Below are 23,679 nucleotides of genomic sequence, written 5' to 3'. Positions count from 1 at the left end.
TTGAACATAAAAAATAAATATAAATATAAAGCTGAGAAACGCTGGGCTTTAAAGTGGACAAAATTCTGGATCTCGGGATTTCATTTGATAAGGTAACATTGCGGGTCTTAAGACCCTGCGAGTTTCTAGTGGGTGGTGCGTACGTGCACTCCCCTGTTGGGGGCGCGCACACGTCACTACAGTCAATCTCAGTCAGATGTAGGGGTCCAGGGCAACAGCATAATATTAACCAGAAAGAACGGGTAAGTACTTTTATTAAATGCTGTCACATAGGGATTTAGTATCACACCATATAATTCGTTCATATGACGCTTCCCAGGCTTTTCAAACTGCTTATATGCACCAAGGCTAACAGCTAGCATGATCAGTGAGGAATGTCAACAACAAGCCAGCCACAGTAGCCGGCTAGCATGCTAAGTTGAAAAAGAGGTTTGTGGATGTCTCTGCATAGTTTTACTGTGTATTTGACAGTAGGTTGGCCACCGGCGTAACATTGAGTACAGCCTTTCAAGCACTTCCTCGTAAGATAAACCTCACAAGAGCATAAATAGCCATTAGCCGCAAGCCACATTTGACAGGCTGCTACATGTCTGCGCATGTGCAATGGTGGATTCACGAGTCACTGTTGTTGCTGCAGTGGCGTATGATCAATTCACTGATATAATAAAACATATTCTGCACGGTAAATATAATAATAGTTATGCCACATTCAAGTGTCTCAGGTACATAATGTGTGTTAAATAGCCAGTACTCCGAACAAGCATGCATTGTTGTTATTTAGCAAAACTAACCTTGTTACATGACTTAACAGCTGGCATACTTTTGGAAAACCTCCTGGTCATTCACCCTTGTGGTTATGTCCCTGACTTTATTGACTGTTAAGACAAGTGCCATACGGTTGAAAAATGACAGGTACATTTGAAGTTGGTAGCCACTTTCGACAGCTATCAGCTACTGCTTTCTACTTGGGCTCTCTTCTAAGTGAGTGAGTTCAATTCCCCTTTTGTCAGTTGTAAATATTATCATCTCCAAGTGCAAATTTTACCAACATTTCTTTTCTAGTTAGTTACCAGCATAACTGGAAAACATTTGCCATGGTTGTGATATTTGGGTCAAAGAGCACACTAATACATTTTGGTGGAGATACGGATGATGGCATTGTGAAAAAAACTGGCAAAACATTTTCTCGTGCTGTTGTAAATGCGTGTTACCACCACCTGCAGAACTGCCATGGAACAAAATTCTCTACATTCAGGATCAGCTTTTTTTTTTTTTTTTTTCATTTCCATTTTGATGACCAATAGTTTTTTGACACCATTTCTCCTTTAAGGATGAATTGACTCCCTCTTGTGTGCCACCCAGTGAGGAGGGTTGAGCATGATGAGTGGAAAGAGCCTCCTGCTGAAGGTGATCCTGCTCGGGGATGGAGGAGTGGGCAAGTCCTCATTGATGAACCGCTATGTCACCGACCGCTTCGATTCACAGTCATTTCACACCATCGGTGTCGAGTTCCTCAACAGGGACCTGGAAGTGGATGGACGCCTCGTTACCCTTCAGATCTGGGACACCGCCGGCCAGGAACGCTTCAAGTCCCTGCGTACGCCTTTCTACCGAGGCGCCGACTGCTGCTTGCTCACGTTTGCCGTGAACGACCTGCAGAGCTTTCAGAACCTCGGTGGCTGGAAGAAGGAGTTTATGTATTATTCTGATGTCAAAGATCCTGAGCGGTTCCCTTTTGTGGTACTTGGCAATAAGGTGGACATGGAGCAGAGGGAAGTGGGGGAGGACGAAGCGCGGGCCTGGTGCGAGGAGAACGGCTGCTGTCCTTACTTTGAAACCAGCGCTAAGGACGACACGAATGTCACAGCTGCATTCGAGGCTGCTGTCAGGGAGGTTCTGGCTGCTGAGGATCACATTGACCACTCGGTACTGAGTGGAACTATTGATCTCCATGGCAACCGCAAAATATCTCGTGGGTCCTGCTGCTGACGGGTCAGCTGTGAGACCTCGCTTTTGGAATCTCGCTGGCAGAAACCTGATGGCCAGTGAAGTCTTGTTTATGGTACATGTAGGGCAGATAGCAATTACTCCAATCTATTGTGGATAAGATACAGCTGAAACTGTATTCTTTATTGATGCTGATAAGGTGCAATCTGAGAGCAGTTCCAACGGTGCAGTCAGTGTCGAAATGGCTGAATTATTTCCACAGCCGAGTAGAGGCAGTCTGAAACACGTCACCTCTTTGTGCACAAGTAGGTTTGTGCCCATTAAATGCTTCCAGAGCAGTCAAAAGAAATACAAATTAGAATGATTAGGTAGACAAACAGATAGCACACTGTTGTAAGCTGTTAACCTGTCAGTATGCAGATTTTTCTAGGTTATACTGTATATTAGCAGACAAATGCTAGCAGGAGGCCTAAAGCATTTACTGTTTGCGAGCTGATTACATTTGTTTTCCAACCAGGCACGGACAGACACAAGGTACAAAGCGATACAACGCGATCACTGCTCAAATGTGACATTATTTTTATTGACCTCAATATAAAGGGAAATGTGAGCTTTGTTTTTATAACCCCACTAGAGTGAAACCGAAGATTCTATTTCATTTCCAGTTACGCATGTACATTTTAATTAACCTGCCTTTTCTACTATTTATAAACTGCTGTTTGTTTTATGTGAGGCACCCCTCCATTTCATTGTGTTAGTTTTTTCATATCACGGAGTGATGAGTTTGCTTCCCTGGTGTGTAGAGGAGCTAATGATTATTGCACTGAACAGTAATTTTCCTAATCAGGGCATGTTTTTAATGCTGTCTTTTTGGATGGTGTGGCAAGCTTTAATAATACGGTGCTTTGGTTTTTTTTTAAGCTTTGCTCATTTGTAAGGTCTCCTCGGCTTTGCTGATAGTGTTTATTACACACACACACACAGGCCTCAGCTGAATGTGAGCACAAAGATAAAACTTTGTGCATAGCACAACACCTCTTGATTCCATTTATTCAGTATGGAGTGAATCACGTATTATTCAGAGAACTGTATGATCATTTCAGCTAAATGGTACTTCAGTTTTAATTTAAATGTGCCGTCGGTACACGACTTTACACTCGGTACGCGTTTACACGAGTTTATGGATTCTTTCAGTGAATATGACTCTCTAAGTTGTTTTAAATGGATTGTCATCATATGGAATATTGATGATAACTGCTTATTGTGTTGTATTCAAGCGTACATTGTTTATTTTAAGGTGATTATTCCTGTTGCAGTGTTGCGCCGTGTCTACACACTATGCTCCCCTAAAGCTGCCAGCCTTTGTGTCGTAAAGGAACTGTATGCGGAAGAGAGAGCGTTAGTGAAGCTCTGTTCAGATTAGACATTTTTTAGACATTCAGCTTTGCTTTAAAAGGTTTGCATTCAGGAATTACAGGCCTTCACTACAGTCATTTTTCTGCAGGAGTTCTTTAATTGCTCCACCACGTTTGACACGTTGTGGTATTATGAGTTTCCTTCTTCATACATTTCTCTTTCTAATACTGTATATGTCCATAGAATCTGATTCCAGAACACGGACTTTTTTTTTTTTTTTTTTAGATGAAAGCCTAATCCCGCTTTGCTGTTAAATGTTACCAGTGGTTTTATTTACTTTTATGAAGGTGCAGGTCTTCGCCAGCATTTCAGAGTTTTCCTTTTGAGAACATATCGCACTGTTAATTAGGCCACAGCTATGGTTTTTGATGTTTCATTTCAAATCTGTTGTGATAGTATTTAAAGGCAAAAACATTAAAACCTTGGCATTGTCCAAATACTTCTGGACTTAGCTGTATGTATAACACAGAAGTGCATGTGCAGACTTGCTGACCAATTACACAAGCGTCACTGTGAACCGAAACCAAACCTAGTCAGACACTGCCGATGTACTTGTGTAGTTTTGTTCCATGCAGGCTTTTAATAAGTAGATTGTTCACGATTGACGTTAACTGACGGTACTTTTTCCTCATTGTAACCCAATATGCCAAATGGCCATTTGTCAGTGTTTATTCTCTGGATGAAACAGAATCCTTTTGTCCTGCTTGTATTTCAGTTGCTCGTCTTCTGTTAAAACGATGTAGCCTATCACAGTGTTTACCTGAGTTATTGTGGCATTATAAGCGGCATTATATGTGGTACATTTCTAATTTCATGTCAGTGTTCTCTCATTTGCTGTAATATTCATGAATGTAAAACCCAATTTGGGCTGTCCCCCCAGTCATGGCTGAAATAAATGATCAAGGGCACGTATTTTATAATGACCAAGATGACACTTGGCATCTGTTTCGTTCAGTTCAAGCAGTGAATTAGCTTTAAACTGTGTGAAAGTTGGAGTATCCAGCTCGTTTTCTTCATCTCATTTCTTCCCTTTTTAAACTTTTTGCACTAAATTTGATAAGACTGGTTGACAGTGCTTGGCTGCGAAATAAAACAAACTAAAAATAACTTGTGTTTTTTGTTTATGTTGCACATTGATTGGAGAATACTGGCGTGAACTAATGCAACAAATAGCATTTTCCAATTGGAATATTCGTCACCATCTGCAAAGCCTTGACATTTACAGCTGCCTTGTCATTATTCATTGATTTCTTAGAGACCATACGCAAAAGATATTGTTTCCCAAAATGCATTTTGTCGTGCCTTGAGACATACAAATTGTAGTATAGAATGTTAATTCAGATTTTTTTTGCTCATATGTGACCTGTATCAGATTTTTTCATGTCAGTGTGAACAGTACAATTCCAATTTTTCCAAATGCAACGCAGGCCTTGTTCGTAAATCCGATATTTATCTGCTCTACTGCAGTCTAAACGGTCAGGTGGCATATATCCAACCTATCTGTCACTGAAAGACTTGGATAAAAGGTAGTCACCGATGTAGGCTAAAATTCTTATCCACTGCCACCTATATGCTCGGAACAGACGTCGCAGCAAGTTGTCCACAAAGGGCCATGGCGAAAATTCTTGCCCTCTTCTTAAATCACCTACGCGGAATCATTTGGTTAAGAAAATATTGACTCCCGTTGCAGAAAATCCTTGAAATGGACACAAATGGTTTTTCAGGAAAGAATACTAGTGATGCGCTGATCGATACTGAAATACTGATAAGCGCTCTTCATGCTGTGAAGTCCATTCTCAAATCAAAATGGATATATTTGATACTTCAGATATGATTTTATCCTGTTTTTTTCTGTTGTACATTATTAGCTTGGCTATATTGTAAGTCAGCCCGCTACCTCAAATACTTAAGGGTTCAAAATAAATCAATAAATTACTATGACGTCCTGTATGCTTTATGCTATGATTTCAAATACTGGACACTACTTTTTCCAAATTTACCAGACACAATGGGTATATTTGCACAAAGTAACAGCATCGCCAATACCAGCCTGACCTTGTACCCAGTATCGGATTGGAAATGAAATCAGTGGTAGTATCGCACATTACTAGAGCACACAGTGCAGCGAACTTTACTTCCATGGAAATGCGTGTGATGTTGTACTTTTGCGCATGCACGTCACTTCCCGGATGCTTTGCGTTACAAAAATTCCAAATTGGGCATAATATGGAGTGTGAAATGTCTTAAAATTTCCAATCAGTAACTGTGTTGACGCCAATATAAAAAAACGGCCATTCAGTTTCAGTGAAATAAGTGATAGATTGCAATAAAAAAAAAATGCTGGCTGCTTGTGTTAAAAGTGGCATCATAACTCCTCTGCTGAAATGCGACACTGTATTTTGAAAGTGTCGGTGTCGCGGCTGCATCTCTCCAAGTCACTGGTGTGTGTGTGAGTGACTGAAGAAAAGCTCTCTTGGAGATAGCTTGTTGCCACCTTTTGGTTTGCATCAATAGGTTTAAAGATCCCCCGATATAAAGATGACCTGTGTTTTTTTTCTAGGGAAAAATATACTTATATTTGGGTCAATAGCGTATTTTTAAACAGAATTTGATGGACGAATATCTTTGCATGTTCTGAATTCCTGTTTTGATGTCAGTGTTGTATTGAGCAGAACAGCGCCCAATTTCTTCCCATAGCTGATGTCGTGTTAGGTCAGTATCATGTTCTTCTTTTGCCTCTATTACTTCAATGATTAAATAATCAATTCCGCGCAACAGACCACATTCTTATGAGCAATTATGACCATGCCTAATACTTAGACCCTCAATCTGATGTCGTGTGAGGTCTCTTACTCAAGTTCCATTTCTGTGGGCTGCAAAGGTCTCCAAATTTCTCCTTCCCGTACATCATGTGGAATGGTAAGCTGTCCCGGTGATTTGCATTTTTATTCTTGCTTCGGTAAAAAGCATATTATATTAGACTGACCATCATAACAGAAAATTGGCACTACAAACTAGTACTTTTCAGAAATGGCTTGGTTCAAACAAAACTATCAACCCAGCAGGGTTACAATGCAAACACAAAATTGCCAACTTCCTATGAAAACAAACATATTGAAGGCAATCTTCTGCGGATCTCGCTAATAACGAATTAGAAACTGTCACACATGTTTGCAGGGTAGGGAGAGCACAGCGCCCCGCCTCTATCCCGCAGCAGCAGGCCATACAGATCATAGCCCCCCTTCTTGGCCCTGCACCTCAGCCTCCTCAGGTTCTCCTGGTTCATTGCCAACTGCATGGAGGAGCGCACCTGCAGACAAAAGGGGAGAGAATACAAAACGCCGAACAAAACCACCCCGCGCCCCCTCACGCAGTGTGCCAGAATGCCAAGGATGGAGAATTTTAAGCAGTACAAATAAATATTTCAGGGGCTTTGCACAGAAACTACAATATTGCTTTATTATCAAATATCACCAACAAGGACAAAAAAAATTTATCAAAACAGCCAACTAGCGCTTGACAAAACTACTACTCAGAGCCGGATAAAGCTTTCACCAAACTGAATAATCTATGCTGTTAGTTAAAAAGAAAACAAAATAGAAAGGTTAAATGCCTCGGTAAGTAAAAAGATGTTATACAATAACTACAACAAAATTCCTTGAGAATGAGACAAAATGCCCCTGCTTCTTACACAACCTCAGTCATGCAATTGATACAAACTTAATACAAAACTTTTTTTATGTCCGCCATTTACATCCAGTACAGTATATTGCAATGACTTAGCAAAAATAAGGCTTGGTTTTGATTAATGCTGTCTAACAGTATGTATGTTACTTGTTACTTTTGCAGTGGTGCAGAAATACAGGACTACAGTGGAACCTCGGTTAGCGTCCGCCATGGTAAGCGTGTTTTTTCAGTTAACATCGAAAATGTATGCCACAGTTTTGCCTCGGTTTGCTTGCATTCTCCGGTTAGCGTACAATATGACGCGTGTCTTGGCGCGTTAATACACTGTCACTATGCAATGTGTACCCGGAACTCAATCGGTTCAACTGGGTTCGACGCATGTGCAGAACGTGTCTACATCCGGTCGGCCTATTTTTCAGCAGTCACGTTAGGCATGTGTAGTCTACGCCATCAGTCAATGTATTTTATTGGACCCCAGTCCAAAAAACGCTATTAAGATAGAAATTTGACAAATTGCAATATAATCGATCATTTTTTTTCTTATATCATATTTATTGTGCAAGTGGACAATTTATCGCCCTCTTTTCTTTGTTCCATAAATTATTTTACGTTTTTTTCGCCACTGAAAAAACACACACAAAAGCATTTGCCAGGAAGATATATTTGGGTGGATGGTATTTCCCCGTTTAGAAAAAACACTCTAGATTAATCCATCATTGCACTCTGCTTACGGTTGTTTACATTGAAATATAACTGCATTTGATTCTATTTATGTATGTTATACGTAACCAGATATGACGTTCACGTCAGTGCCACGTGCATTGCGTAGGTTTTTACGTAGCTCAGTCTTACTGGATGTCATAAGATGATAGAAACATCCCCATGCTAACCAAGTATTTCAACAAGAGTCACTTATAAAATAACCTCCCAAAATATTACATATATGAAGTATGGTTGTTGACCATTTATCTTCATACATAAAAAAAAAAATACCACAGCACGTGACGTCGCAGAAGCGCTGTAGTAAAAAATTAGCTAAAAGGAGGAAGTGTAGTCCTTGCGCAAGCGTGGGACCGTTGGCATTCCGGGTACGTACTGCTCAGTAACAGACAACAGTCCTTCCTTGTTAGCATCCTATTAGCTAGCGAACAAAACGGTACCCGGAACCGGAAATTACTTCGCCCATCTATGATGTCATCAGCAGGTGGCTCTCAAAAATGTTAACACAAAAAATGCTTTACATGCATAAAAAATTATAAATGCATATAAATGAGAAATGAAAAGCGGTGAATGAACATTTAAGGTTGCCTTTACCTTCATTACAGACGTAACTGTGCCCAAAGACACTAGAGATGTGCGAGTCATGAACGAATAGTTTAAAACTTGCAAGTTTTATACTGAATCGGGACTGACGGGTACCTGACTACGTTAACTCGTTACCTTAGCTCCGCTACTAGCCAGGTAAGATGTCAGTGCATGATTAAAGTCAGGGGAGCGGGCGGAACTTGTTACTTTGTGACTGGCGACTCGAGTGAAGAGTACCCAATTCACATAAGAGTGTGACTCATATGAGCTCAAATCAGTAAAAGGAATTGGGTTTCCCTCCCATTTTCAGTCACCTCACGGTAAAAGAAACCTTAATTGTTCATTTATCCCTTTCACTTGTCTTTTTTATGCATTTATGTGCATTTGGAATTGTATTGTTCATGTCAAACTATAAACTAAAAAATGGCCTTCTGGAAAAGATTGATTGGATTTACATGATTTATGGGAAAAATTAATTCGGTTAGTGTCCATTTCAGAGAGTTGGACCTTCATGTACGATTTAATGACGCTAAGCAAGATTCCACTGTATAATAGACTTAGACAAACTCTCAATCCAAACTTCACATTACCGTCTTCATAAAGGCAGATTTTTTAAATACAGCTCATGTTGAATCTTTAGGTGTATCCATTAAAGTGGTTGCTGAATGAAAATTCTGTACTGTTGCTTCAAGAGCAAAGCTGAGTCATCTCAACAGTATTTTTAGGCTACAGGTCCAGTGTCACTTGAAAAGTAAACACCCTTTGCCATCTCAAGTATGAGAAACAATTCCAGACCGCACTCGATCCAACTTAACAAAAAAAGTCCCTTTGTAACTAGAAAGAAACAAAATAAAAAATTCCTTCAGCCCCCTCGCTCACAATCCATCATACCCATTATTCAGGGGGAGGTGGAGGTCAGGGTTGCTGTCCCAAAGGAGCCCCATTGATGCTTTAGAGAAGTCTTACCCTCTCTTTGTCTACAAGACTCTTTCCCTTGACATGTCACATGACCGCTGCTGGAAAGTTCTCGCGCAGGTGGCCTCCAAAGTGACTTTTTATTGGCCACTTAAAAAAGGGCATGAATCCTTTGTTGAGGCTGCTCACCAGCTCGTGAGAAAGTCCAGAGGTCAACGACGAGCCCGCAAATGCGTGCTTGTCTGCCACCACGGCAACCAGATGTGAGAAATGGTAGCCATGGTTACCCATAATCCCTGTTATTTTGTTCATGTTAATGCATTACTACTGTTAGAGCGCCGTGGAAAGTAAAATTAAGTTTGAAATACTAACCTCCAGCATGTAGCACATTCAAATGAAAACTGTTTAGTGATATGGGATTGGGGAAAACAAACCACCAAAAACCCCCCCCCCAAAAACTATAAACCTGTGTGACATGAAACCCACCACCCCAAAAAAAGTAACACACAACAATACAATTGTTCCAAAAAAAAAAAAGCTTGGAGAGTCCGTGTCAGGCCAAAAAGTTCATTACACAAAAACAAGTGATGGAAAGGAAGAAAACAGTTACTGTCCCTTTAAATCCCCGTGCTGGTGCTACTGTGGCGACAGTGCAGACAGGAAGCTGGCGAGCCTAACACCGTGCACCTATGCCCTTCCTCCCCAGATAGCGCAGAACCGCAAAGTTATAGGTGGTTGACACAGTATAGGTCAGCTGGAAGAAGAGAACAGCAGACACAGGGATCATTAGAAGAGAAGAAAAACAAAAGACATGATTAACTGCTAATGACGATCCGATCCCACCCGTATAATAGGTTATGTAATGGGGCGTATGGGGAGTATAATGGGTGCACCATTTGCCTGGCTGGGAAAGCAGTAGACATTACAGCACTATGATGATGTTTGTGTCAGCTGAGAATAAGGAACAGAGAGCGATAGTCTAAAATGTCATCAGTCATGCAGGCCTGAGATGCCTCGCCGCCTCCGCTCGGAGCGTCACATAAGCCATAAATACTGCTGCCGTGGAATAGAGGGCAAAATGACCGCAGTGGAGGGATAATCACTCACCAGAGCCATGAGAGTGATGCCTGCGCCGATGAAGGCCGCAATGTAGAGGTCATAGGTCATTTGGTACTGATAGGAGAGGATTTGCATTAGTGGCTACATGACATCCTTGCGGTAGATGCTGCAACATGCTGCTTATGGCGTCTCTTACCTCTCTGGTCTTGCAGATTGTGGACAACGTTATTCCACAAGCTTTTCCTGGCACCGCGTTCCATGGCAGCAGCCCTGTTGACGTCAAGTTGATCTAATCAGTCGGTTGCACTCATCACAGATCAAATGTCCCAATCTTGTTATCACAACACAGACTCCATAAATGACCCCTCCTTGAACACCAAACAGGCCTCAGTCCAAAGTCTGTTGATGTCTATGTGTAAGAAAATACAAGTACAGTCATCCCTCACCACTCGGCAGTTCCAACATCGCACCCTCACGGTTTTTCAAAAATGTATTGACAAATGATCGCTGTTTCGGGGTTGACTATGACCTATTATTAATCCAAAAATATTGAAAAAGACAAGTTATATGTAGTATTCCGGTCACTAAGCATCAGTAATATTACATTGATGAGACATGGCATTACCTTAAAACTGCGTCAACCACGGCATATTTGATATGACAGTGAAAACTACTCCTCATTTCGTGTGGAAGTGGTAAGTTTGTCCTTCTTCCTCACTCCATTTGAAACCCTTTATTACGTATGTTAGGTTAAAAAGCAACTCTAAATTGTCCATAGGTATGAATGACAACCATTCGTTTGTCTATATGTGCCCTGCTATTTATTGACTGGCGACCAGTCCAGGGTGTACCCCGCCTCTCGCCCGAAGTCAGCTGTGATAGGCCCCAGCATACCCCCATGACCCTAGTGAGGATAAGCGGCATAGAAGATGGATGAATCTTAAAACACAGAATTTTAGCAAACAGAATTTTTAAACAGTATTTTAATTAACAATTTCAAGGACATTTTCAGCATATTTTTTCAGGTCACAAAACTCAAAAGCAAAAAATTCAGTGTCTTAAAAAAAACAGCAATACTGTTATAGTTTTTGCGTAAAGAACTCCACTGCTCATTGATCACTTACTAGATAACTTATTAGCTGAAATTTCATGAGATTAGTTAGAAAATATCAGGAGACAGTTAGTGAAATGGAAGTTTATACCGTATTGCCGTGCGTCGACACAAAGCTGGTTGATGCTTGCTGGTGTCTCAGTCAGATCATCGATGGTGTGGCAGGTGGTGCCCATGTTGTAGAAGAAATAGACAGGGAGCACCGACAAGGCAAACACCAACAGCCACAGCAGAGCCAGGACGTATGTCAGCACTATAAACTACACAAGACAGCAGGGTAAGCATCAGGCCGTGTCATCATTGCGCACGCACACACAAAATGTACGTTAAACATCCCCAAAAGGGTTTTTTGAAAGGCTTCAGGATTTTCTCCATGGGCACCCACCGGGACTGATGTGTATTAAATCCACACCCAATCTCTCCAATCCCCATTAGACATCCCCAGTGTGGGGGCCCCCCTCTCACCGTGGAGCTGAGACAGCGGCCACACATGGTGCTCCGGAACTCTCCAAAGGTTTGCTTGGCAGCACTGGTGGTGTAGAAGCCCTCCGCCAGCAGCATGATGCAGAAGAGGAAGAAAAAAGAGGCCAAACCGTAGATGACATACTGGAAATACTCAATGCTAAAAAGGGAGGAAGAGAGCCACTGGTAAGATGCTGGCTTTCAATAGAAATACATTTCATTCGGTATGGGAATAATAATCCATGACTGAATTCATTCTGCCGATTTTGTGAAATTGACTGATCATTAATGGTGTCTTGACGGAATTGACGATGGATGAAGTCAACTACTTGTCTGCAACAAGTAAAGGTGCGGTTGATTTTGTCTCATCAAGTTTGTGGTCCCCAACCTTTGAGCCATGGACCGGCTTGGTGTTATGTCAAGCCCGTGACGGACCGGGGGCGGACATCAGCACGATCAGATGTTTCACTAATCTAATGCAATTGTCAGTTACTGATGTATAAAACAAAGAAAAAAACAAAATCAAATTAAAACGCAAAATGAATGCTAGCTCACCATTGGTACCATCATAGTGTGTTTTGATGTGTGGGCGACAGACGCAGTGTATTTTTGTCAAATCAGACGGGAATGGCAACAACGTCTTCAATGCCAATTTGAAAAGTTCATTTTAATCCGAAAAGACAGAACAACCAACTTTTCCCAGCAAACACAACGAACATACAAGTGGTTTGGCTCATTGGCATGAACGCGACAAGCATGAGTGACTTGATTGAGTGCGCCCAACTTTGACCTCGATAAAGTAAAGTAAATGTCTTTGTATATTATTTTTCAAATAAAATAATCTCCCTTATTTCCAAAAGTGGTATACATTTACATATAATTTGATGTAATTATTTCCAAAACTTTTTTGGAGGTCTGGGGACCCCTGGTCTAAACAACAGCAACAAGAGACTAGCTATTAAATTAGAAATGTGGTTCCTCCAAGGGAGCCAAACTTACATCATTTATTGCCATATGATCAACATATATTGTACTATACTACGCTAACTATAGAAAGACCTTCGCCAATAAATTGCCTGCTTACTCAATCAGGAAAATGTCATTTTTGTCTTAAAATTAGCAACGCAATAAAGAATAATCCAGGACCAGGAATTTCAAGCCCCAAACCAAAGTCTAGGAAACATTTAACAGTTAACATTACCACGCACATGTAAGCAAGGGTGACGTAATCCTGCAGGTTACGGGCAAAGTAAGCCTCGATGAGTCTTTCGGTCTCTGTGAGCGCCTGGTGTCCGCATCCACAGAAGAGGGCGATGCCGGAAAAGCACAGCAGCGTGGCAACCAGGGAGCAGTAGGGAATCCCACCCAGGCAACGCATACAGCACTCATAGCAACCTGCGAGCACCAATTCAGAGCACATTACCGACTCATACAATACAAATAGAATAAGGTTATGCAGGCAAGTACTTGCATATGCATATATATATATATGCATATATATATATATATATATATATATATATATACACACACACCCACACACACTATAGTGCTGCACTCAATTCACTACGTACACTTGGACTGCCTGAAAAGCTCCCATACAAGAGCTGAATCAAATATTCTGCCTGAAAAGATAAGATTTTTGATGTCATTATGTACACACGAGCTGTCAAGGACATGCAGAGAGAACTCACACTGAAAGGGGTGTGCCTTGCACTGCACTCCATGAACTAACTGGCAACCAATTGGACCAGTTGGAAGAACCAAAATCCCAGGTTTGACAGTATCAGACATATTTCACAACTCCATTTATAGTATCTGACAAAACGAAATACGCCCCTCATAAGTCAGCAACCATTTTAGTATCTTTTGAAGGGACAATACTATAAAAATGAAACCAGTGGATACTCTGTCGTTCGTACTGTGCTAGACTTGGGTGCGATTTACCCCTCGTTCTTGTAGCCCACGCGGCCTACCGCCTGTTTACTTTCCCATCACGTAGATTCTGCAGCATTACTCCAATTTCCCTGACTTTGTTTGACTTAGTAGTTTTTTCTACTGTGGAAGGTGAGTGTGCTGTGGGTTTGACTCATTTTGAACTTATTTGCTATTATAAATTGGCCGCCAGGGGGTAGATTGGTGTGCTCACACTAGCCAGATGTGCCGGACTTTGGTCTGAAGTAATATTATTATTATTATTATTATTATTATTATTATTATTATATTATTGAATCCTACTTCAAGGAAATTCACTTATTGCGGTCAGGTCTGGAACCAATTAACTGCGCTAAATGAGGGATGATTGTAATAAGTCTACTGCGATACAAGCTGTACTCAAATGTATATCCATGATTCATTTCCACAGTATTGTGCTTTGGGAAGATACTTTCATAAAAATGGTTGCTGAAATGTGAGGGGTTCACTCACCTATGTGACATGGCCGTATTGTTAGAGATCTCAAAGTTGCGGGACAGTGAACCTCCCGCTCAGAGAACACAAAAAAGCTCACATCCTTCAGTACAATGCATGCAATCCATGTGGCATGCTGTCAATATTTTCCATATTGGCTTCTTCATTAAATAAAAGTGTCTAATGTCATAACTAAAAACTTATTGGACTTCTTGATCCCTTCCCTTCCCTTAAAACGTTATCACCATACAGTAGAGCCATCTGCTGCCAACTTTCCTCCACTTTCTAAAGCTGCACATACTTCTAGTCATGTGCTGTCTGAATGGATGCAGTGGTCAAGGGCGTGCATCTAATGTGACCCCAGCTCACACCCTGACTCCATTCATGGAGGCAGCATGGTGACTGTGAGAAAAGGGGGAGGTTGGTGAGGAGAGCTGCTGCTTTTGTGACTACAAAGACAACAGTCTTTGTCCCACAGCGTGGTGGGGGCACAAGGGCCACCAGTGTCCCACAGACAAAAGCCAGAGGCACCTCTATGCTTGGAACTTATAAGCACACATTCATTGACTTCCTTCAGAGGAGAAAGTGTGATAGTGGTGAGGATGGAGAAGCCAACAATACAAAACTGTGAATGCCAATGCAACACAGAATGCCAGTATGTCCATTGGTACCATTACAGTGGTGCCAAGTATATACACACCACAGCGCTTAGGCTTGAACACAAGGACATTTCTGTTCTACCAAAGTGTGTATACGCACATGCTTTCCTCATCGTGGCCCACTTTGCTGTATTACAGCCTCTATGAAGAGAAACAATCTTTACATTTTTCACTATAGGCCAGCAGACAAGCGCAAATAAAAGAGCACTCAACCATCCATTGAATGTCTCATCGCCACTGCTATTGGGTGAGAGTCGGGACAAGTTGCAAGCAAATCACAGCCAGGGACACAGGGAGGAAGAGACGGTGTTTGCAGTTATTTCACACCTTCGCAAGCAAAACACTCGGCATGCTCCCACCGGCCACCCATTGGGAGGCCGGTGGGAGCATACAAACTCTACTCAGTCTGTACACACAAAAACAGAGCAGCCTTACATTAGGGACCCCTGCACAATTCAACACAGGAGATGTATCTTGATTCCGGAAAGTCTTCCTTCACAAAATAAAATGGTTGACACTGTCATCTAACAACGTTTATTAGATTGTGCAGGTGCACCTAATGCTGTGGCCTGCAGTGAGGCCATTTAGGAATTAGCATGCACCTTGTTCCAATTAACCAATTACACCCCAAGCACACTGACTCCAGCCTAAATTTTGTCATTTTGATAGCACAATTTTATCTACATGAGAAAATAACTATAAACACATACACAGGTTACCCAAAATGACTACACAAAATAAGCTTTCTAGTGTGCATGAAACAATCCCATACTCTCATCTAAACTACCTTTCTCCATTGAATCCAAGCCACAAATAGAACAAATCAAGTGAATGAAAGTGATCATAGAAGTGGTAGAAGACTCACCCATGTCTGCAAGGATGCGTTGAGGACGTGAATGCTTCTGTCTTGCCCTGCAGCTGCTCCACTGATGATATGCACCAACTCTCCCCTCGCGTTATCAATCCAACTCACCCCAACAATAGACACAGCCATTGGCGATTTCTAGAACAATCTTAAAGCAACAATGTTGTCTTTCAGCAAGCTCCAAAGGCGGGGAATAATGAAGCCTGGTCAAGTTTGTCACACACTCGTCTCGTTGTTGTTACGCACACACTAAAACTTGCAAACGGTGGCTTTTTAATATTAATCCTCTCTTTCAATCACCTTTTGCTGTGAAATCTGAATAAGGAAGGCGCAGGAATAATTCATCTGAGCGCTCTTGACTGAAAAGAAATCAGGTGCATGTTTCCTAGAATTCAGATAAATATTTGACATTTACAAAAAATATATCCAGAAATGTATCGTGCCGATTTTAAGGAATCCTAGAGGCATGTTTAGGGTGGCAGAAGTTGGAAACTTTTCATTAGAATTATATGGAAACTAAAAGGAATTTACAGGAATTCATTAACCTGTGCATTTGCAGAATGTCAGATTTGTCTAAGTCATATGTTAAAGTTAATTTAATCGTGATTTATATGTCTAACACTCAGCACGGTGGTTAGCATGTTGACCACACAGTCGGGAAGACGTGGGTTCGAATCTTCGCTTGGGCATCTCTTGGGGCAGGATGTCATCCTTGATCTGGAGATGGCACTCCACCATGAAGTTGGACTTGGAGGTGCTGATACCAGACACATCAGATGAATTTGGTAATTCGATATCGCCGATGGAAGCCTGAATTTTAACAAAATCACTGGTATCGCATATCACGACCAGAAAGTATGGTTGCCTCTTGAGATTTTTCTCTGCATCGCAGCAGAAAAATGGATTTGAATGGGAAACAGTTTTTTCTTCGACATTGTGTGTTTTTTTTTATTGCTTTACATTGTTATGCTAGAAATAATGCTCTGAGTATTTGGGGGTGAGCCAAACTATTTTTCCTTGTATGCTCATGCAGCATCACTTCCCACCATCAAATGTTCCTCTTGATAAAAATGGAATGCGTGCACTTTGGGAGCAGCATGCAGCATCATTGATCTCAGGCCGAGAGGAGCAGAGTGTGTTCACTCATTCGGCCCAACCCTCTGGCCAAAAAAAAAAACCAAAAACTTAACAGAATTAAATAAGCCTAAAGCCTGAGCTTGGTTCCATCACCACCACTAGGTGGCAGCTTTCCCCTGCCTTTCCCAAGTCTCATACAGTTATCGTTTACATCTTTTAACATCCTGTCTATAAAAATGTCAGCTATTATCAGCTTGTGCACGACTTCTTTTTCTAAAACCTGTTTTAATTTAGACCCCACGTGAGAACATTTAATGGAATCTGTAATTTCCAAATGGTGGGTATGTAATTTTGTCACAGAGCTTTTTATTTCCTCTCCAAATTAATCTACTTACTCTCACAGCACAGCCACCATTAGATAATTTATTTTTGTGCTACCAGCTCGGAAATCCTCTGAGAGACAGCCATGTTATACAAGGCTTGTTCTCTTCTAACCAGGCTGTTACATCATGTTTAACTACCTCTTTTTGGGGGATTTTTCTCCTGGTGAATTCATTACCTTTGCCAAGCGTGAATATGTCAAGACGAGCCCTATTGTTTCCCCTGTTAGTTGGTTACTTAGTTAGCAGAATTACACAAGAACCCCATCCCTGATTTTCATGAATCTTTGTGGAGAGGTGCTACTAAACATCAGCTTCGCTGTTGCTTGTCTTGAACGAAATGCAAATGTTATCGTCTCATTCACAGTCGAGCACACACTGTTAACTGTGACTTCACATGCGTTTGTAGAATTGATTGTTGGAAGAATTTAGTGTTATTACGTTTTGATGAGGAAAAATAGAATTACAATTTCACGAACCCTTGCCCCATTCTACTCCACGCTAGGCCTGGGGTGTCCAAAATCTGACCCCAGGGGCATTTCCAGCCTGCGGCTGTTTTTTTACTGGCCCGCGGCACATTCTATCAATATAGTTTAAGTTATAATATAATATAGTTTATAGTTTAAGAAAAAAAACCCACAACAGAAAAAGTGTCAGCATTAATTTGACAAGAATACAGTCCAAATATCAAGAGAAAAAAATCGAATAGGTAAAAGATGTAATTTTACAAGAATAATGTAGAATAATGTAATGATGTCATGTGAAAAATGTAGATCAGGTCGTTTGGAAGACGATGACACTTCTTAAAAGTCTCATCAAACTTATGTACGTGTTCAAAAATGATCAAATAGTTGTATTCAAGAGTACCAAAAAACATGACATGGAGATTTTACTGTATATTATGGGGGAAAATAACATTTTAATTCCATCCATCCATCCATTTTCTATGCTGTGTTTCTATGCTGTCCTCACTAGGGTTGCGGGGATATGCTGGGGTATGCTGGAGCCTATCCCAGCTGACTTTTGGGGTGAGAGGCGGGGTACACCCTGGACTGGTCGCATTTTAGTAGCATAAAGTTGAAAAAAAAGACATTATTTTTTTTTTAAGTTGTAATTTTATGAGAAACACACAAAACAACAAATAAAGCTGTAAGTTTTGGAAAGTTAAGTTGTGGAAAATGAAGACCTGGGTTCGAATCTCTGCTTGGGCATCTCTGTGTGGAGTTTGCATGTTCATGTCAGCATATGACCTTTCACCTTTAAACTAAAAGGCTTATTGGATTAAAGGTGAAACAATTTCAACCAGCAAGAATAGTCCAGTTACCTCGATTCGGCCTTTTGCGGAAAATTTAGAAGAAGAAAGTTGAAATGGTTGGAAATTTAAAAAAAACCCAACAACATCAATTTCATTTCTGAGTAAAAAGCACTTGCTTATTTCATAACCCCCCTTGAGACATGGAAAAGAGCCTTCATATATATATTTTTAATGAATAAACTTTCACTAAGACATGTCCCGATGTGATTACAAATCCTTTACAGGAGACAAATGACAATTTTTCACTGTTTAAAACACTTCTGCACATCCGATAACACTGCAGCTCTGCTTAGCTTTTGGCTTTGGCATGACAGCGGTTCCGTGTAGTAGAGGGCGGTGTGTAAATGATTGTTTTGACTCAATATGGCCAAAATCTGAACGGCTCACGTGGAGACGCATTTTATAATATAGGCAGCACATAAACAAATTACTTGGTTGTCTAATTTCACACTTAGCGGGTGGACGCAAATACACAAGTGTACACAAGCAATTAAAAAGTAATACAGTATGTCTCCTTTAAACTGTTGTTGATATATACCTGTAGACTACAGTCGTTCCACCTCCATCATGCGCTATTCTAGTGTGTTTTTTCCTATAATGACCTTGCTCTTTTTAAAAGTAATTTACAAACTTGTAAACATGTTACTTATTTTGATAACTTGATTTTGTCCCAGCATATGAATATCACCAACAAGCCCACTTCCTTTGAACACAGTGTGGTTTCTTTGCTAACAGCTGTCTTGAAAACAGAGCCTGTTATGTTGCAGTCAAATGTAGCTTTTGGTTGTGATCCATCTCTGTTGTTTATACACGTCTAGCACCTCACCTTGTCCCTCTGCTGCGTTCTCATTGGGCCGTAGCCACCTTCTGTGGTCATCTGGGGGCTTCCTCTCTGTGGACTTTCACTACATCCTCGCTGGAGGAACATTACACCTTCTTGTGTGTGTAACTACTTTACTCAGCAGTCCGGATTCTGAGAAAGGCTCAATCATATCAGCAATCCATTACCAAGGTAGACTTATCTCTGCGGGGGCGAAAGGAGATGACAGTCCCTTAGGATGATGATTGTGTTTTAATGTTGTCTTCTTGTGGCTGCAGCTAGTCTTACATTTTATATGCCGTCAGAGAGCTACCCCACAAAAAAATAATACATCATTGTGCTATATTTAGTAGTAGTACAATAGCTTGGGTACAATGGCAGTGCTTTTGTGCCCTTAACGCTTGATTTTTGCAGCTTTTGTGGCCTTGGGAAATTATACACACACTTACTTTGGATCCAGTAATTAGTCCTGTGGGGTACATTGGTGTAGACCAGGGGTCGGGAACCTTTTTGGCTAAGAGAGCCATGAAAGCCACATATTTTAAAATGTATTTCCGTGAGAGCCATATCATATTTTTTAACACCGAATACAACCAAATGTGTGTATACAGTATTTAAGGAATACTAGCAATTTTAGAATATCAGTCTCTGAATGTATTCTTTGTAATAATGTTGTTATATTGAAGCTAACCAATAATAAATAACTTTTTACCATTAATGCAACTTCTGGTGCTGCATGGTTTTGTGACCTACTCCGTATCTTTCTTTCTTTTCCTTTTTCATCAAAAGGGTTGTCTCTTCACAATTAGCTAGCTGACTATTTGATTAAAGAAGGTTTGATTCAAGGAGGGACAACCCCAATAAAAATCAAGTTTTGGTGTCTGACACGGAAAACATGGGAAGGACAGCTGGCATTGCGCTAGAAAAAAAAATGGATGGGTTAAAATGCATTACAATGCATATTTTGAATTTTGTAATGTTTCTGTTTCTGTAATGTTTTACTTTAAAATGTCAGGAAAACAAATTAAAATAAACACATTTTACGGTGTTAAGAAATGTCTGAGAGCCAGATGCAGTCATCAAAAGAGCCACAACTGGCTCCCGAGCCATAGGTTCCCTACCCCTGGTGTAGACTGTACCTTGTGCAGGACAAGGTTTCCAAGTCGTTTTCAGCCCAAACTAGAAATTAACTTCCTCCTACTTGTGTCCCAAACCCACACCATATACGTGTGTAAACTGATGAACAGGCCTAAATGTACTTCAGCAAATGACAATCATCATAAAGCTCTTTCCCATAGACTATCTGTCTGCTTGATGATCAATAAAATAGCTGAAAGCAGAGATTTTCAAAGTGTGGGCCCTCGTTTGTGAGAAATTACATTTAAAAACTGTTTCCCCACTCTTCTCGTCCAAATGTATGAACGTGAGTGTCAATGGTTGTTTGTCTACATGTGCCCTGCGATTGGCTGGCGACCAGTCCAGGGTGTACCCCGCCTCTCGCCCAAAGTCAGCTGGGATAGGCTCCAGCATGCCCCCCGCGACCTTAATGAGGATAAGCGGCATAGAAAATGGATGGCTGGAAGTGTGTCATTTTGGCTTCTCGTTTATTCCAAAACTGCATTTTTGAAAGCAAAAATGCACGTGAAAGCACATCGCAGGCATTCATAAATAGTAAAACACAGCGCCGTACTTCTCCTGTGAAGAGTACATTTATTAATGACCAGTGCAGACATACTCCCGTAATTCAAATTGACAACAGAAATATCCACCGAGTAGAGTAGAAATAATACTTTAAATATCAGTTGAGGCTTTACGGTGTAACTTTTTTGTAGTTTCAAATGACGCAAATGACAGTAAGAACTGTCAGAACTAAATTCAACAAAATGAAAAAATGGAAAAGCCTTTGACAAACATTAAATATTTCCTCCTTGGCCGTGTGCAGGTGAAGATTGAACACATTGCTGGCGCTCTTCTGGCACTCATCTAAGACATATTTGTGCAAGTGCAATCTCTTACTCAGCAGCGTGCCCTCTCTTGCTCTGTTGTTTTCTTTCCCCCCCACTTTTTGAGGAATAAAACAGCAGCCGGACGGTTGGCCGCAGCACAGCCTGGGCTTGCTGACTGTGTCAGCTGCAGGTCTCCTCTGGCTCACAGAAAGGAGCCTTTCAAGAGGTTTGAACCAAAAAGTCAGGTGTCTCGGTGGGTGCATTGTCCAACTGGTGGAGCTCATTCCCATCTCTCATTCACCAGCAGATTAACCCACATGCTAGTGTTAAGTGGCGCTGGGTTCATTCCATTACTGTCCACAATGAAGGGATGATGTTCTCCTAAACAACAAATACTGAACTAACATGATATTCTTTCATGGTTAATCAACTCAACAGTGACTGTTTCTGTACTGTCTTGCTCTACATCAGTGTGCAGGCATGGAAGAAATGATTAGAGCACCCTTGTTTCTTCAGTTTATTGATCTGTTTTAATGCCTGGTACAACTAAAGGTACATTTGTTTGGACAAATATAATGATGATAACAAATAGCTCATAAGAGTTTAATTTAAGAGCTGAAATCTAGCAACTTCCATGGTTTTCTTGACAATAACCAAAATCACCTAAGTTCTTCCTTGAATAGCTATAGCATTGTACTGCCAAAAAATGAACTCTTATGAGCTATTTTTGTTGTCATTGTTATATTTGTCCAAACAAAGGTACCTTTAGTTGTATCAGGCATTCAAATGAACAAGAAAGTGAGGAAACAAGGGTGGTCTAATCGTTTTTTCCATGACGGTATGTCATCTCTAATCTGCAGCTATGGTTGCTGCAGAAAGTAGAAGAATGACATGCCGTTGCAAGGGTTTATACTGTAGTCAAACCAGGCGCTAGACCTGATGCCACTGTGCCTCTAATTATCTGTGAGCTCATTGTCAAAGATGTAACACAGGTTGTCTGCATCCAGAACGATTTTTACTTCAACTTTTTTTTTTGCCCTCCAGCTGTTGAGGCTTTAGGAAGTGTGAAGTGTTGCTAATGATATCTAACAGCAACACCCTGATGACGTGTTGATATGGAGTGATGTCAGATGCTTCAGATAATCTTCAGTGCAGTACCAGGTAAAATACAATGTTTGCTCTACACCTCAATGTGGAGAGGCTTTGAGGTGGAAAGCAGATACAGTATTTATCATTCTGAGGGCTCATAGTTAAGTAAAAAAAAAAACCAACCTTCAAAGCGGATAAAGCTGCTGTCACTCAAGTTTAAGTGCCGTGCTTTGATGCACAACCGTGGAGGTAATCATCACTGGCCCTTGGTTGGTATTTAGGAGCATACAATAATACAATAAATGATACCTGAGTGTCTACTGGCTGCTATTGAGCTAACACTTTCAACAGCAGCAACAGCAGAGTTGTGATTGTGGATGTGGCGTGGTGGTCCGATGCGCAGAGGGAGGACGGGGAGACTAAAGAGCTTCTTGGCCTGCACAGAAGATTTTGGGACTTGAAGTGTAAATTATGGCAGCTTTGAGGCCTAAACCTGGGCGACAACATGTTCTATGGCAGGTCTCTGGAGATGGAGCGACTTCTGGGTTGGTTAGAAGTAAAGCTTAGACAGCATCAGACATCTGTCTAATACTGTACTATTATTATAGTTGCTGAAGCATCCCTGGACTGGTCGCCAGCCAATCGCAGGGCACATATAGACAACCAAACATTCATACCTATGGACAATTTAGAGACACCAACATGCATGTTTTTGGAATGTGGAAGGAAACCGCAGTACCCGGAGAAAACCCACGCACGCACGGGGAGAACATGCAAACTCCACACAGAGATGCCCAAGCGGGGATTTGAACCCAGGTTTTCCCGATCTGTGTGGCCAACATGCTAACCATTTTTTTTGTTAACTGTACAATAAAAAACAGAGAAATGTCACTGAGGGGCTGCAGTACTCCACCTCATCATAAATGTACTGGGACGTACTTGCTGTACTTGTTGATGCTGCTTTTTTTCATGTCGCTTTAACTGCACTTTTTTGGTCCGGAACTTGAAAAAAAGAAAATCAACCCTTCAAAAAAGCTGCATTTTCTGCCATTTTTGCATCCAGTCTGGACCCCTGATGAAGGTTGTGGAGGTTATACCTCCTCTTGGACCAGAAAAGTGTCGTTAGAGCGACATGACAGAATGAGATTTTGTGATAACCACGGACCTGAAAGATGTGCAAAAAATTGAAAATCAGAAATGTGTCATTTTCTGCCATT

At 41.1% G+C, this 23,679-nt stretch overlaps 2 protein-coding genes across 2 annotated transcripts; one reads left to right on the top strand and one right to left on the bottom strand.

Annotated features, from left to right (window-relative positions):
* The first annotated feature begins 148 nt into the window (after positions 1-148).
* Positions 149-5,020, top strand: rab9b (RAB9B, member RAS oncogene family). Its single transcript, XM_054791500.1, has 2 exons — positions 149-242; positions 1,331-5,020. Exon 2 carries the CDS (start codon positions 1,378-1,380, stop codon positions 1,987-1,989), a length of 612 nt encoding a protein of 203 aa, XP_054647475.1. The 5' UTR covers positions 149-242; positions 1,331-1,377; the 3' UTR covers positions 1,990-5,020.
* Positions 5,021-6,703: 1,683 nt separating this feature from the next.
* Positions 6,704-16,399, bottom strand: LOC129189627 (myelin proteolipid protein-like). The gene is made up of 7 exons (XM_054791499.1): positions 15,836-16,399; positions 13,111-13,297; positions 11,906-12,062; positions 11,532-11,700; positions 10,526-10,599; positions 10,378-10,443; positions 6,704-10,024 (listed from the first exon to the last, which is right to left on the bottom strand). Exons 1-7 carry the CDS (start codon positions 15,837-15,839, stop codon positions 9,944-9,946), a joined length of 738 nt encoding a protein of 245 aa, XP_054647474.1. The 5' UTR covers positions 15,840-16,399; the 3' UTR covers positions 6,704-9,943.
* Between the last annotated feature and the right edge of the window lie 7,280 nt (positions 16,400-23,679).

The sequence above is a fragment of the Dunckerocampus dactyliophorus genome, chromosome 11 (genome assembly GCF_027744805.1).
Source record: "Dunckerocampus dactyliophorus isolate RoL2022-P2 chromosome 11, RoL_Ddac_1.1, whole genome shotgun sequence".
NCBI lineage: Eukaryota > Metazoa > Chordata > Actinopteri > Syngnathiformes > Syngnathidae > Dunckerocampus > Dunckerocampus dactyliophorus.
This window is presented reverse-complemented; position numbering and strand designations above follow the sequence as displayed.